This window comes from Ranitomeya variabilis, chromosome 3, assembly GCF_051348905.1.
Source record: "Ranitomeya variabilis isolate aRanVar5 chromosome 3, aRanVar5.hap1, whole genome shotgun sequence".
In the NCBI taxonomy this organism is placed as follows: domain Eukaryota; kingdom Metazoa; phylum Chordata; class Amphibia; order Anura; family Dendrobatidae; genus Ranitomeya; species Ranitomeya variabilis.
The window spans coordinates 642,079,273-642,096,793 of record NC_135234.1 but is presented as its reverse complement, the minus strand read 5'-3'; the positions used below and the strand labels follow the sequence as shown (position 1 = coordinate 642,096,793).

At 43.3% G+C, this 17,521-nt stretch overlaps 1 protein-coding gene across 2 annotated transcripts in view; it reads left to right on the top strand.

Annotated features, from left to right (window-relative positions):
- The window catches only part of LOC143816811 (17-beta-hydroxysteroid dehydrogenase type 6-like), a 418,991-nt gene that overhangs the window by 275,645 nt on the left and 125,825 nt on the right, over positions 1–17,521 (top strand). For both annotated transcript variants that reach the window (XM_077297671.1, XM_077297672.1), the window contains one exon: positions 3,722–3,888. In XM_077297671.1, coding sequence (XP_077153786.1) covers positions 3,722–3,888 — 167 coding nt within the window. The remainder of the gene's footprint in view (positions 1–3,721; positions 3,889–17,521) is intronic.

Sequence of the window (17,521 nt, the reverse complement as noted above, 5' to 3'; positions counted from 1 at the left end):
GTAAAGTCTTGGAGACAGGAGTGGGAGGTTCTAGTTATTGAGGATGCTAACCTGAGGTCATTAGCGGAGCGGAGGGCACGGGTAGGGTGGTGGACTGAGACCAGAGAGGAGATGTAGGGTTGTGCTGAGCCATGGAGTGCTTTGTGGATGAGGGTAGTAGTTTTGTACTGGATTCTGGAGTGGATGGGTAGCCAGTGTAATGACTGGCACAAGGTAGAGGCATCGGTGTAACAGTTGGTGTAGAATATGATCCTGGCTGCAGAATTCAGGACAGATTGGAGCGGGGAGAGTTTGGTAAGAGGGAGGCCAATTAGTAGAGAGTTACAATAGTCCAGACGAGAATGAATAAGTGAAACAGTAAGAGTTTTTGCAGAGTCGAAAGTAAGAAAAGGGCGAATTCTAGAAATATTTTTAAGATGCAGATAAGAAGAGCGAGCCAGTGATCGGATGTGGGGGGTGAATGAAAGCTCAGAATCAAGGATGACCCCAAGGCAGCGGGCATGTTGCTTTGGAGTAATGGTGGAACCGCACACGGAGATGGCAATGTCAGGCAAAGGTAGGTTAGAAGAGGGAGAGAACACGAGGAGTTCAGTTTTTGACAGGTTCAGTTTCAGATAGAGGGAGGACATGATGTTAGAGACAGCGGTAAGACAATCACTGATGTTTTCTAAAAAGGTCAGCGTGATAACAGGAGAAGTGTATAATTGGGTGTCGTCAGCATAGAGATGGTACTGGAACCAAAATCTACTGATTGTTTGTCCAATAGGGGCAGTATACAAAGAGAAGAGGAGGGGGCCTAGGACTGATCCTTGAGGAACCCCAACAGTAAGGGGAAGGTGAGAGGAGGAGGAACCTGCAAAACATACAGTGAAGGATCGGTCAGAGAGATAGGAGGAGAACCAGGAGAGAATGGTGTCCTTGAGGCCGATGGAGTGGAGCATAGTGAGGAGGAGCTGATGATCCACAGTGTCGAATGCTGCGGAAAGATCCAAGAGAATTAGCATGGAGTAGTGACCATTAGATTTAGCTGTTATTAGGTCATTAGAGACTTTAGTGAGGGCAGTTTCAGTAGAGTGTAAAGAGCGGAAGCCAGATTGAAGAGGGTCGAGAAGAGAGTTATCTGAGAGATAGCGGATAAGACGGGAGTGGACCAGGTGTTCGAGGAGTTTAGAGATGAAGGGAAGATTAGAGACAGGTCTATAATTAGCGGCACAGCTTTGATCGAGGGATGGTTTTTTTAAATAATGGATATATGATGGCATGCTTAAATGAGAAGGAAAAAATACCGGAAGTGAGAGAGAGGTTGAATATTTTTGTTAGGTGAGAGGTGACAGCCGGGGAAAGGGACTGGAGGAGATGTGATGGAATGGGGTCACTGGTGCAAGTGGTAGGGCGAGAAGATGCAAGGAGCCTGATTACTTCTTCTGTAACTCGTTCAAAGTCAGAGAGTTAACTAGATGCAGTGGGGGAGGGAAGACAGTGCATGGTATGAAGAGATTGGGAGATGATTTCCTGTCGAATGTGGTCAATTTTTTCTTTGAAGTAATTGGCCAGATCGTCAGCGCGGAGATCCGTGGTTGGGGCCTGCACTCTTGGGTTGAGTAGGGAGTGGAAAGTGTCAAAGAGACGTTTAGGGTTATTGGACAGTGAGGTGATGAGGGTGTTGAAATAGGTTTGTTTGGAGAGGTGAAGGGCAGAGTTGTATGTTTTTAGCATGAACTTATAATGGATGAAATCTTCGGGTAGATTAGATTTTCTCCACAGATGTTCGGCGCACCTGGAGCACCGCTGCAGGAAATGTGTTTGCAGCGTGTGCCACGGTTGTCGCCGTCTGTGCTGAGTTGTTCTATGTATCGGAGGTGCAGCTTCATCCAGGGCACTTTGCAGGGTTTCATTGTAATACTTCAGAGCAGAATCAGGACATGAGATGGAGGAGATTGGGGCCAATGAGGACTGCTAGTTCTTCATAAGTTTCTATGTGATGGCATTTGGGGACCCACTTTACACTTTTGCTCAGAGCCACACTTTGTCTAAAACCAGACATGCAACAACATTATGGTTGTTTGGACACCAAGTTCAAAAATGTACTCTTGTTACACCCCTGTGTATGTGTAACTACAGGTCCTTCTCAAAAAATTAGCATATAGTGTTAAATTTCATTATTTACCATAATGTAATGATTACAATTAAACTTTCATATATTATAGATTCATTATCCACCAACTGAAATTTGTCAGGTCTTTTATTGTTTTAATACTGATGATTTTGGCATACAACTCCTGATAACCCAAAAAACCTGTCTCAATAAATTAGCATATCAAGAAAAGGTCCTCTAAACGACCTATTACCCTAATCTTCTGAATCAACTAATTAACTCTAAACACATGCAAAAGATACCTGAGGCTTTTAAAAACTCCCTGCCTGGTTCATTACTCAAAACCCCCATCATGGGTAAGACTAGCGACCTGACAGATGTCAAGAAGGCCATCATTGACACCCTCAAGCAAGAGGGTAAGACCCAGAAAGAAATTTCTCAACAAATAGGCTGTTCCCAGAGTGCTGTATCAAGGCACCTCAATGGTAAGTCTGTTGGAAGGAAACAATGTGGCAGAAAACGCTGTACAACGAGAAGAGGTGACCGGACCCTGAGGAAGATTGTGGAGAAGGACCGATTCCAGACCTTGGGGAACCTGAGGAAGCAGTGGACTGAGTTTGGTGTGGAAACATCCAGAGCCACCGTGCATTCCCCAGGTAAAGCCACTTTTGAACCATAAACAGCGGCAGAAGCGCCTGACTTGGGCTACAGAGAAGCAGCACTGGACTGTTGCTAAGTGGTCCCAATTCCTTTTTACTGATGAAAGCAAATTTTGCATGTCATTCGGAAATCAAGGTGCCAGAGTCTGGAGGAAGACTGGGGAGAAGGAAATGCCAAAATGCCTGAAGTCCAGTGTCAAGTACCCACAGTCAGTGATGGTGTGGGGTGCCATGTCAGCTGCTGGTGTTGGTCCACTGTGTTTCATCAAGGGCAGGGTCAATGCAGCTAGCTATCAGGAGATTTTGGAGCACTTCATGCTTCCATCGGCTGAAATGCTTTATGGAGATGAAGATTTCATTTTTCAGCACGACCTGGCACCTGCTCACAGTGCCAAAACCACTGGTAAATGGTTTACTGACCATGGTATTACTGTGCTCAATTGGCCTGCCAACTCTCCTGACCTGAACCCCATAGAGAATCTGTGGGATATTGTGAAGAGAAAGTTGAGAGACGCCAGACCCAACACTCTGGATGAGCTTAAGGCCGCTATTGAAGCATCCTGGGCCTCCATAACATCTCAGCAGTGTCACAGGCTGATTGCCTCCATGCCACGCCGCATTGAAGCAGTCATTTCTGCCAAAGGATTCCCGACCAAGTATTGAGTGCATAACTGAACATTATTATTTGATTGTTTTTTTGTTTGTTATTAAAAAACACTTTTATTTGATTGGACGGGTGAAATATGCTAATTTATTGAGACAGGTTTTTTGGGTTATCAGGAGTTGTATGCCAAAATCATCAGTATTAAAACAATAAAAGACCTGACAAATTTCAGTTGGTGGATAATGAATCTATAATATATGAAAGTTTAATTGTAATCATTACATTATGGTAAATAATGAAATTTAACACTATATGCTAATTTTTTGAGAAGGACCTGTATATATGTTTGTTTTTTATCTACAGGAAGGAACTACGCCATTTTGGTGTAAAGGTCTCCATAATAGAACCCGGTGGTTTCCGAACAATGATGACGCTCTCGATTGATGGCCGCTTAAACACCATAACACATATTTGGAACAATCTTCCCAAAGAAATTAAAGACAGCTATGGCAATCACTTTTATGAGAACTGTAAGTTGATCTGCACAGATCAGAAGAAGCCAAGACACTAGGTCTACTTAAAATATCTATCTATATAATCATCTAAGGTCCTCTTCCGTCTGTTTGTCTGTCTGTTTGTCTGTCATGGTCCCGCGTTGCTGATTGGTCGCGGCCGGCTGGGTGAGACCAATCAGCAACAGGCACTGTCTGGCCGCAAATTGGCCCCTCCCTACTCCCCTCCAGTCAGTGCCCACTCCATACTCCCCTCCAGTCAGCGCCCACACAGCGTTTTAGCAGTCCGTTTAACGGACTGCGTTTCACCGCAGCATAACGCGGTGTAATGCAGTCCATTAACGCTGCCATTAACCCTGTGTGACCAACTTTTTACTATAGATACTGGCTATGCAGCATCAATAGTAAAAACATATAATGTTAAAAATAATAATAATAATAATAATAATAATAATAATAAAATCATTATATTCTCACCATATCCCTGTTAAAAAACAATTTAAAAAAATAGTTATATACTCACCTTCCGGTGGCCCCCGGATCCAGCCCAGGCTCGTGGTGACGTAGCGGTCTCGCGAGCGACTTCTTCCTCAGGAGATGTACATCTATTTGCCTGGATCGTTATTGTTACAGCAGCGTGGGTGATATTCACGTTTTTTCCATTTATCTGCATTAAAATTGACAAATAACATGGGTTGTGTTCACTCCTGTGTCAGAACCTGTGTGAAAAGTCTCTGCAGCAGAGTTCATTACATTTTGTGAGAAAATATTACTTTGTTTGCCAAAATGTCATACAGCCAATTGAAACCTGATGACATTCAGTCAATGAGATTCATCCATTGCTATTAGTATTTGCTGATAGATGAATCCGCCACTGTGCATTATGGACATTACTCAGATTGAATATAGGCATTGGCTTTTCTAAAGTTAACATAACTATGGCTTACACACAGAATTTGTTGATAAAACACTTTAAATAGAGATGAGCAGATCAGTCTATGGAGGACTAACTTTGACAGCTAACATAAGTAAACCTCTAGAAAAAAAACCTTTTTTAATGACTTGTTAAAATTAAGGGATAATTATCCCAAACAGACACAACATTTATACAGTAATACTTATTAAGATAGAAAAAAAGATATACTAGCAGCACCCTAGTGAAGGACCTGTCCTGTGTTCCTGCATATCAGTGGAGGTTGGCACCATATAAACAACGATGGTGGCGCTCCCGCTCTTCAGTGGCTGTCCCTGATATCCCCATCCCTGTGTGCACATGTGGGGTCACTGTGGGTGGGTATATTCCCCCAGAAAAAATTTTGGGGGAACGCTTTGACATCTGCATAAGTGGTTAACCTCTCTTTGATTAATTGTGTTTGATTTGGTGGTTATCAACAAAAAGACTCCAATTCGATAAGGATGACTTAGATGTTCCAGTCAGATTTGGGGTTTTAACACTTGGTACCTGTTCTTTTTATTTCCTGTCTTTTCTTTCTAACATAGGGCAGAATAGGGATATCAGGGGCAGTCACCGAGGAGTAGGGGCGCCACTGTAGTTTTTTATAGAGTGCCAACCTCCGCTGACAGGCAGAAACACAGGCCAGGTCCTTCACTATGGTGCTGTTAGTATAACTTTTCTTTCTAACTTAATCACTATTAGTGTATACATGTTGTGTCTGTTTGAGATTACTATTCCTTTATTTTAACAAGTCATTAATTAAGGTTTTTTTCAGAAGTTTTCTTATGTTAGCTGCTTTGGTTTAGACCTCTGGCTTCAGATCCATTTCTTATTTTTGATATAGGACTAACTCTGTGACAAGGTTCCTGAAATTCACAGGAATCTGCAAATTTGAACACTCTAATTTCTGACTTTCATTTGCAAGGGTAGAAAAAAATAATCCGGACACCATTTTAGGATAGGAGGTCAGAGAGCATAACTCATTCCACCTAGGGATATAAAAAATTGAAAAATACCTTGTATAGTCTCTCAGTGTCACTAAATTGATTGATCTGACATACACTGCAGTAGCAAAACCTTAATAACAGCCTTTTTTTAAAAAAAGAGTCTTTTGGGATTTTGACAGACTGACAACAAAGAGGTCAATATTAAAGGGACTCTGTCAGCACAGAACAACTGTTCAAACTACTGCTCGGTGCTTCATGCTGTGGCCAATCATTTAAATACAGCTTTCCACCTTTTTGTTGGCCCTCTATCTTGATCCCCCTTATCTGCTTGCAGCTCTGGCTACAGCCAGAGAAGTGTAGAGATAGAGGGGAAAATAAGCAGGTGGAACTTGTATTTAAATGACTGGCCAAGCAGTGGAGCACCGAGCACCTGTACTTGGTTTGAACAGTCATTTTGTGCTGACAGACTCTTTAAACCCCTCAGATGTATCTCTTTTCCTGTCAATTAGTAGATTTTTGGTAATGTAATTCACAATAAATTTTGTTTGCCACTAACAAAATATTTTGGAAATATTCGGCAAACCAATGAATTTAAATTTCATCAGATCTGCTCATCTCTAACTCTAAATCAATGACAAGGCAACAAAATATTATTTTATTTAATTATTCATCAGCCTTTGTAAAGTTATGATTCTTTGCAATATAATACACATAATACACCTCTCGAAAGTTTCCCAAAAATATTGTGACTTTTTGAGTTTTTACGCCTGTTCAGTCAGATACATCAATCAATCAGCTGTGGCTGGTGTGGGATGGCTACATCCTCCCAAATTAAAAAAAAATTATACCACTTTAGTGGCATAATTTACTTCAGAAATATACTCCAGCCTCTGACAGTGCATGCCAGCTAAGAGATGCCTCTAATTCATTAAATGTCATATTCCTCTTAATTAGTGATGAGCAAGCATGCTCGTCACTACTCCTAACTTGCTGGAGCATCAATGTGCTCGGGATGCTCGTAACTCCGCGAGTATTTTTTTTAATGCTCAAGGGGGAGCTCGAGTCCCTGCCCCTAATGTTTGGTGCTTTTTAGAAAACCAATAAATATGTGATGACAGTGCCGTAACTATAAACTTCGGGGCCCCGGGGCAAAACTTCATAGTGGGACCCCTCAACATTTCAATCACTAGAGGTTGTGGGAACGTGGTGAAGCCTGCTACGCATTGTTGTATACAACACACAGGCTTCACCACGTTCCGCAAGACCTTTAATAGATTTTGTTTATGATGCAAGTTTTAGAAGGTAAATATTCAGTGGGTATGTTTGGAAAATTAATAAGGTGAATAATTCCAAATATTGCACAATTTTCAAATAACTGTATATGTTTATTACCGTATATACTCGAGTATAAGCCGAGATTTTCAGCCCAAATTTTTGGGCTGAAAGTGCCCCCTCGGCTTATACTCGAGTCATGATCGGTGGTGGGGTCGGCGGGTGAGCACTGTCATATACTCACCTGCTTCCAGGGCTCCTGTCGCCCCCCCCTGCACGTCCCACTGTCTCCGGGTGCCGCAGCCTCTTCCCCTGAGCGGTCACGTGGGACCGCTCATTAGAGAAATGAATAGGCTGCTCCACCTCCCATAGGGGCGGAGCCGCATATTCATTTCTCTAATGAAGCGGCGCCGGTGACCGCTGATAGAGAAAGAGGCTGCGGCACCGAAGACAGGCAGGGGGAAGGAGCGGGACGCCGGGAGCAGGTAAGTATGTCATATTCACCTGTCCTCGTTCCACACGCCGGGCGTCGCGCCATCTTCCCGGCGTCTCTCTGCACTGACTGTGCAGGTCAGAGGGCGCGATGACGCATATAGTGTGCGCGCCGCCCTCTGCCTGATCAGTCAGTGCGGAGAGACGCCGGGAAGATGGCGCCGAGGAGCTGCAAGCAAGACAGGTGAGTATGTGTTTTGTTTTTTTTTATTGCAGCAGCACAGATTTATGTGGAGCATCTATGGGGCAACGGTGCAGAGCACTATATGGCAGAGCTATGGGGCAATGGTGCAGAGCACTATATGGCACAGCTATGGGGCAATGGTGCAGAGCACTATATGGCACAGCTATGGGGCAATGGTGCAGAGCACTATATGGCACAGCTATGGGGCAATGGTGCAGAGCACTATATGGCACAGCTATGGGGCAATGGTGCAGAGCACTATATGGCACAGCTATGGGGCAACAGTGCAGAGCACTATATGGCAGAGCTATGGGGCAACGGTGCAGAGCACTATATGGCACAGCTGTGGGGCAATGGTGCAGAGCACTATATGGCAGAGCTATGGGGCAACGGTGCAGAGCACTATATGGCACAGCTATGGGGCAACGGTGCAGAGCACTATATGGCACAGCTATGGGGCAACGGTGCAGAGCACTATATGGCACAGCTATGGGGCAATGGTGCAGAGCATTATATATATGGCACAGCTATCTATGGGGCAACGGTGCAGAGCATTGTATATATGGCACAGCTTTATGTGGAGTATCTATGGGGCCATAATGAACGGTGCAGAGTATTATATATGGCACAGCTTTATGTGGAGCATCTATGGGGCCATAATGAATGGTATGGAGTATCTATTTCTAATTTTGAAATTCACCGGTACCTGCTGCATTTTCCACCCTAGGCTTATACTCGAGTCAATAAGTTTTCCCAGTTTTTTGTGGCAAAATTAGGGGGGTCGGCTTATACTCAGGTCGGCTTATACTCGAGTATATACGGTAAATATTAAGTAGTTTTAAACAGTATATATTTAAACTTTATTCACTTAAACATAACATTACTTAAACATTACCAATTTGTTCAGTTTTAAACAGCTACTTAAACATTTGTTTCCAAACTTTCAGAGAAGCGAATTCATCAATTACTTTGTCAAAGTTGATCTGTTAAGCTCGATCATTCTCAATTGAAAGTAAAGCTAAGCTGCTGAGTCTTTCTTGAGCCATAGTACTTCTCAAGTAGTTTTTTATGAGTTTAAGCTTAGAGAAGGATCGTTCAGCCTAAGACACAGTCACAGGAACAGTCAAATACATGATGCACGCTGTGCAAAAGTCTGGATAGCTTGATGAAAGTGAAGAATGCTCGACTATTAGGAAATTAACACTTTTCATTTTTTCCGGTTGCTTTTGAAACAAATCTTTTACTGAACATAACTGTGAAGGAAAGGCTGGAGTTACATCATCTGCAAACTTGTTAACAAAATCAACAGCTTTTTTGTGAGTATCTCTTTCACTTGCACTGGCCAAAAAATCAGCTTGTATTACTTCACAAGAGTCAAGAACAGCTTTCATCCCTTCAAAGCGGCGATGAAGTTGAGTACAAAGTGTGTCTACTATTGGATAGAACACAGTAACTCGGAAACAAGTTGTTGGGTCTGCTAATCTCTCGTCTTCACACAACTCATCAAAGTGTTTCTTCACTTTCCTTACTCTGTTCTGGTGAAATTCATTTTTTATTCCCCATCAACTACACACATCTGATGTTTCAGAAACAAGTGCTTCGAACCTTTCACGCATTTTGGTTATCTTTAACAATGCATTACCCAATAACTCATATGCAGACAAGAGGTCCATGGTTTCAGATTGTAAGGATTTCGATATGAGGTTGAGAGTCTCTAAGACTTCACACTGCACAACCAAAAGTAATACAAAATCAAAACTTTCAAGTTTGTTCTTTAGCTGCTGTGCTTCATTTCTTTCCTTGCTTTTTTTGGAAGTCAAAGTTATGCGAGTAAGACTTTTTTCATCACGTCACAAAACCTGTGTTTCAGTGCATACACTGCATCATGTCTGCCAGACCAACGAGTTTTCAGTGTTTTATTTTCAATTTCGAATTCAGTGAATCGGGCTGAGCCTCGATGCAGTACACTGATTTCAAATCTTGCCAACAATACTATTACCACAAAAGCAATATACACTTTGAATTGTTTCAAAAAACTGGCTCATTACTCCTTTCTCTTCCACAGCATCCTTCAACACCACTAAATTAAGGTTATGAGCAGCGCAGTGCACTAAGTATGCGTGTGGGGCTTTTTCTTTAATACGCTACTGCAATCCATTGTATACCCCACTCATGACTGCAGCACCATCATAGCCCTGTCCCCGACATTTGGTCAAATCCAAGTTTTTCTCTTTCAATGAAGTTATTATTTCTTCTGCAAGACCTTGCACAGACTGATCTTTTATCTCTCTGAAAGATACAAAAGTTTCACATATTTTGATTTCAATACGTTTCCCCTCTTCATCATTAACTATTTTGACATACTGGTAAACTTCACTCATCTGATCAATTTTAGCTATGTCCTGGGTGGTATCTAGCATCAATGAAAAAAACAAGGAATTTTGAAGCTAATCTACAATTTCATCTTTGATTTGTAAGGCTAATCGATTAATAAGCTCATTCTGAATTTTAGGACTGAGGTATTTCACAGTCCCTTGTGGATGCTGAAGCAATTTTTGTAGTACTGGGTCATATTTTGACAAAAGCTCAACTATAGAGAGAAAGTTTCCTTTGTTACTATATTCTAACTTTTCAATAGATCCACGAAACGCAAGATCACATGTTGCAAGTGTTAATGTCACATTCAGGATTCTTTCAAGAACTTTACGCCAAAAGCTTCTTTTACTCTCCACATTTTTGTCGAAAACGTCTTCTAAAGTACCACGTTTCCGCCATTGCTCATAAACTACACAAGCATGTGTATGGCTTTTGGATGCTTCATGAACTGAAAAACGTTCTGAAATATGCTTCCAGTCTCGAACTCTGGTTGTTGAAAACGGTAATGCACGATTTCTGTATTCAAGTGCTTCTGACTATGACTGAGGGAATAGCCAACATGGCAAGCAGTAAATACAATCTAGTTTTGTTGAGTAACATAACCAACTTCTTTTAAGCTTCAACCCTGACTTTGTGTTGATAAAATAATAGTTACATGAAAAAGATCAACCTTTTTGATTGATATCCTTGGGAAATGGTCTGTCAGGCTGTATTGGACCAGACGCTATCAGCCTACGTTTATTATCTTGATTTTCAATCACAGTAGGAAAGGCGTCGTTTTAGGCAGAATCTTCATCTTCCAAAATTTGGTGTATCATTGGTTGGGTCTGTTATATCTCCTTCGCCTATAAATTTTTGCTGTTTCAAGTCATTATCATTATTAAGGTTGTCTTGTTCCGACGAATCTGAATTTAATTTTTGTGACATTTCAATACCAGAAGAATCCCCTTTTTTTTCATTTTCCTCCAAAGTGTCTTCCAGATCTTGGGTCGTTAATTTATTTGGACCTAAAAAGAAAATAATTAAATTAACCCCTTCATGACCCAGCCTATTTTGGCCTTAATGACCTTGCCGTTTTTTGCAATTCTGACCAGTGTCCCTTTATGAGGTAATAACTCAGGAACGCTTCAACGGATCGTAGCGATTCTGAGATTGTTTTTTCGTGACATATTGGGCTTCATGTTAGTGGTAAATTTAGGTCGATAATTTCTGAGTTTATTTGTGAAAAAAACGGAAATTTGGCGAAAATTTTGAAAATTTCGCAATTTTCACATTTTTAATTTTTATTCTGTTAAACCAGAGAGTTATGTGACACAAAATAGTTAATAAATAACATTTCCCACATGTCTACTTTACATCAGCACAATTTTGGAAACAAATTTTTTTTTTGCTAGGAAGTTATAAGGGTTAAAATTTGACCAGTGATTTCTCATTTTTACAACAAAATTTACAAAACCATTTTTTTTAGGGACCACCTCACATTTGAAGTCAGTTTGAGGGTTCTATATGGCTGAAAATACCCCAAAGTGACACCATTCTAAAAACTGCACCCCTCAAGGTGCTCAAAACCACATTCAAGAAGTTTATTAACCCTTCAGGTGTTTCACAGCAGCAGAAGCAACATGGAAGGAAAAAATGAACATTTAACTTTTTAGTCACAAAAATGATCTTTTAGCAACAATTTTTTTATTTTCCCAAGGGTAAAAGGAAAAACTGGACCACGAACGATATTGTCCAATTTGTCCTGAGTACGCTGATACCTCATATGTGGGGGTAAACCACTGTTTGGGCATACGGCAGGGCTTGGAAGGAAAGGAGCGCCATTTGACTTTTTGAATGAAAAATTGGCTCCAATCTTTAGCGGACACCATGTCGCGTTTGGAGAGCCCCCGTGTGCCTAAACATTGGAGCTCCCCCACAAGTGACCCCATTTTGGAAACTAGACCCCCCAAGGAACTTATCTAGAAGCATAGTGAGCACTTTAAACCCCCAGGTGCTTCACAAATTGATCCGTAAAAATTAAACAGTACTTTTTTTTCACAAAAAAATTATTTTAGCCTCAATTTTTTCATTTTCACATGGGCAACAGGATAAAATGGATCCTAAAATTTGTTGGATAATTTCTCCTGAGTACACTGATACCTCACATGTGGGGGTAAACTACTGTTTGGGCACATGGTAAGGCTCGGAAGGGAAGGAGCGCCATTTGACTTTTTGAATGAAAAATGATCTCCATCGCTAGCAGAGACCATGTCACGTTTGGAGAGCCCCCGTGTGCCTAAACATTGGAGCGCTCCCACAAGTGACCCCATTTTGGAAAGTAGACCCCCCAAGGAACTTATCTAGAAGCATAGTGAGCACTTTAAACTCTCAGGTGCTTCACAAATTGATCCGTAAAAATTAAAAAGTACTTTTTTTCCACACAAAATTTTTTTTAGCCTCAATTTTTTCATTTTCACATGGGCAACAGGATAAAATGGATCCTAAAATTTGTTGGGCAATTTCTGCTGAGTATGTTGATACCTCATATGTGGGGGTAAACCACTGTTTGGGTGCACGGCAAGGCTCGGAAGGGGAGGCGTGCCATTTGACTTTTTGAATGGAAAATTAGCTCCAATCGTTAGCGAACACCATGTCGCGTTTGGAGAGCCCCTGTGTGCCTAAACATTGGAGCTCCCCTACACGTGACCCCATTTTGGAAACTAGACCCCCCAAGGAACTTATCTAGATGCATAGTGAGCACTTATAACCCCCAGGTGCTTCACAGAAGTTTATAACGCAGAGCCGTGAAAATAAAAAATAATTTTTCTTTTCTCAAAAATGAGTTTTAGCCCAGGATTTTTTAATTTTCCAAGGGTAATAGGAGAAATTGGACCCCAAATGTTGTTGTCCAGTTTGTCCTGAGTACGATGATACCCCATATGTGGGGGTAAACCACTGTTTGGGCACACGGCAGGGCTCGGAAGGGAAGGCATGCCATTTGGCTTTTTGAATGGAAAATTAGCTCCAATCATTAGCGGACACCATGTCACGTTTGGAGAGCCCCTGTGTGCCTAAACATTGGAGCTCCCTAACAAGTGACCCCATTTTGGAAACTAGACCTCCCAAGGAACTAATCTAGATGTGTGGTGAGCACTTTGAACCCCCAAGTGCTTCGCAGAAGTTTATAACGCAGAGCCGTGAAAATAATAAATGTGTTTCCTTTCCTCAAAAATATTTTTTTAGCCCAGAATTTTTTATTTTTGCAAGGGTAACAGGAGAAATTGGACCCCAAAAGTTGTTGTCCAGTTTCTCCTGAGTACGGTGATACCCCATATGTGGGGGTAAACCACTGTTTGGGCACATGCCGGGGCTCGGAAGGGAAGTAGTGACGTTTTGGAATGCAGACTTTGATGGAATGCTCTGCGGGCGTCACGTTGCATTTGCAGAGCCCCTGATGTGCCTAAACAGTAGGAACTCCCCACAAGTGACTCCATTTTGGAAACTAGACCCCCCAAGGAACTTATCTAGATGTGTGGTGAGCACTTTGAACCCCCAAGTGCTTCACAGAAGTTTATAACGCAGAGCCGTGAAAATAATAAATGTGTTTCCTTTCCTCAAAAATATTTTTTTAGCCCAGAATTTTTTATTTTTGCAAGGGTAACAGGAGAAATTGGACCCCAAAAGTTGTTGTCCAGTTTCTCCTGAGTACGCTGATACCCCATATGTGGGGGTAAACCACTGTTTGGGCACATGCCGGGGCTCGGAAGGGAAGTAGTGACGTTTTGGAATGCAGACTTTGATGGAATGGTCTGCTGGCGTCACGTTGCATTTGCAGAGCCCCTGATGTGCCTAAACAGTAGAAACACCCCACAAGTGACCCCATTTTGGAAACTAGACCCCCCAAGGAACTTATCTAGATGTGTGATGAGCACGTTCAACCTCCAAGTGCTTCACAGAAGTTTACAACGCAGAGCCGTGAAAATAAAAAATAATTCTTCTTTCCTCAAAAATTATGTCTTAGCAAGTAATTTTTTATTTTTGCAAGGGTAACAGGAGAAATTGGACCCCAACAGTTGTTGCCCAGTTTGTTCTGAGTACGCTGGTACCCCAAATGTGGGGGTAAACCACTGTTTGGGCACACGTCGGGGCTTGGAAGGGAGGGAGCACCATTTGACTTTTTGAATGCAAGATTGGCTGGAATCAATGGTGGCGCCATGTTGCGTTTGGAGACCCCTGATGTGCCCTAACAGTGGAAACCCCTCATTTCTAACTTCAACACTAACCCCAACACACCCCTAATCCTAATCCCAACTGTAGCCATAACCCTAATCCCAACCCTAACCCCAACACACCCCTAACCACAACCCTAACCCCAACACACCCGTAACCCTAATTCCAACCCTAGCCCTAATTCCAACCCTAACCCTAAGGGTATGTGCCCACGTAGCGGATTCGTGTGAGATTTTTCCGCACGACTTTTGAAAAATCTGCAAGTAAAAGGCACTGCGTTTTACCTGCGGATTTACAGCAGATTTCCAGTGTTTTTTTGTGCGGATTTCACCTGCGGATTCCTATTGAGGAACAGGTGTAAAACGCTGCGGAATCCGCACAAAGAATTGACATGCTGTGGAAAATACAACGCAGCGTTTCTGCACGGAATTTTCCGCACCATGGGCACAGCGGATTTGGTTTTCCATAGGTGTACATGGTGCTGTAAACCTGATGGAAAACTGCTACGAATTCGCAGCGGCCAATCCGCTGCGGATCCGCGGCCAATCCGCTGCGGATCCGCGGCCGATCCGCTGCGGATCCGCGGCCGATCCGCGGCCGATCCGCTGCGGATCCGCGGCCGATCCGCTGCGGATCCGCGGCCGATCCGCTGCGGATCCGCGGCCGATCCGCTGCGGATCCGCGGCCGATCCGCTGCGGATCCGCGGCCGATCCGCTGCGGATCCGCTGCCAAATCCGCACATGCCATAACCCTAACCCTACCCGTAACCCTAACCCTAGTTCTAACCCTAACCCTAGTTCTAACCCTAACCACAGTTGGAAAAAAATATATATATATTTTCTTTATTTTATTATTGTCCCTATCTATGGGGGTGATAAAGGGGGGGGTTTATTCATTATTTTTTTTATTTTGATCGCTGTGGTAGAACCTACCACAGCGATCAAAATGTACCTGTAAGGAATCTGCCGGCCGGCGGGCGTACTGAGCATGCGCCCGCCATTTTGGAAGATGGCGGCGCCCAGCGAGGAGACGGCCGGACACCGGGAGGATCGGTAAGTATGAAGGGGTGGTGGGGGGGTGGATCTGAGCACAGGGGGGGTGATCGGAGGACGGGGGGAGCGGACAGCAGGACGGGGGAGCGGGCAGGAGCACGGGGCAGCGGAGCACAGGACGGAGGGGACCGGACCCCATAACGGAGCGGTGGGGGGGCGATCGGTGGGGTGGGGGGTGGTCACTTCAGGTTTTCCAGCCATGGCCGATGATATTGCAGCATCGGCCATGGCTGGATTGTAATATTTCACCTGTTTTTTAGGTGAAATATTACAAATCGCTCTGATTGGCAGTTTCACTTTCAACAGCCAATCAGAGCGATCGTAGCCACGGGGGGGTGAAGCCACCCCCCCTGGGCTGAAGCACCACTCCCCCTCTCCCTGCAGATCGGGTAAAATAGGAGTTAACCCTTTCACCCGATCTGCAGGGACGCGATCATTCCATGACGCCACATAGGCGTCATGGGTCGGATTGGCACGGGTTTTCATGACGCCTATGTGGCGTCATGGGTCGGGAAGGGGTTAATAAAAAATAATTTTTTTAACACACGTTTGAATAACATACTAAAAACGTGTTAATATGCGTTAGTATTCAGAAAATGAAAAATTTGAATGTAAAAGTACAATATAATAAATTATAAAGAAAATAAGTAGGCTAGTTTCAGTTTTGGAAATAACCTTTTCTTCTGCATAAATATTTACGAATAACAAATAATTGAATAAAGACAGCGTAGTGGCCATAATGTAAACAAACATCATGCAAATGTAACCAATCAAATCATACACATACATACCTTTCTTATCATCATTCCTTGTCGAATGGTTTTCAACATCCAGCCATGCTGCTAAGTTCTTCGAACTTTTTTCAGCCTCCAAGTTTCTTCTTTTCGCAGTCTGTCTTTTTTTATTTCCACTTGGCTGGTTTTACACACACAATCACAGACAGACTGTCTAGTACCGTATTTTCCGGCGTATAAGACTACTTTTTAACCCCTGAAAATCTTCTCAGAAGTCAGGGGTCGTCTTATATGCCAGGTCACGTGCAGGGCGCCACCTACTGGCAAAGAGACAGTGAGGCTGCGCTGCCCAGGATATGTGCACTATGTCCAGACTTATACAACCCCCGACCACAGGTATGGCAGTCACTATTGCTCCCTCCCGGTTGTGAGGAGAGTGGGGGTTGTACACCGCTCTGATTATTGAAAACAACAAGAGGCAGATGACTGAGAAGATAGATACTGCATGACCCGGAACCGGCAGCAGTATAGACCTATAGCAGGGCTTCTCACAGTTTGTCACAGACTCACAAAGATATTAGTGTCTGCTGAGACTGTCTCCTCTCAATGATGCTGAGAGTTTGTTACAGTCAGTGTGCACTGTGCCTGACTTCGAACTCTCTGTGATCTCCAGACTAACATATTATTATTATTTATTGTTATAGCTCCATTTATTCCATGGCGCTTTACATGTGAGGAGGGGTATACATAATAAAAACAAGTACAATAATCTTAAACAATACAAGTCATAACTGGTACAGGAGGAGAGAGGACCCTGCCCGCGAAGGCTCACAATCTACAAGGGATGGGTGAGAATACAGTAGGTGAGGATAGAGCAGGTCATGCAGCGGTTTGGTTGATCGGTGGTTACTGCAGGTTGTAGGCTTGTCAGAAGAGGTGGGTCTTCAGGCTCTTTTTGAAGGTTTCGATGGTAGGCGAGAGTCTGATGTGTTGTGGTAGAGGGTTCCAGAGTAGGGGTGATACGCGAGAGAAATCTTGTATACGATTGTGGGAAGAGGAGATAAGAGGGGAGTAGAGAAGGAGATCTTGTGAGGATCGGAGGTTGCGTGTAGGTAAGTACCGGGAGACGAGGTCACAGATGTATGGAGGAGACAGGTTGTGGATGGCTTTGTATGTCATGGTTAGGGTTTTGTACTGGAGTCTCTGGGCAATGGGGAGCCAGTGAAGGGATTGACAGAGGGGAGAGGCTGGGGAATAGCGGGGGGACAGGTGGATTAGTTGGGCAGCAGAGTTTAGAATAGATTGGAGGGGTGCGAGAGTGTTAGAGGGGAGGCCACAGAGCAGGAGGTTGCAGTAGTCAAGGCGAGAGATGATGAGGGCATGGACTAGGGTTTTTGCAGATTCTTGGTTGAGGAATGTACGGATT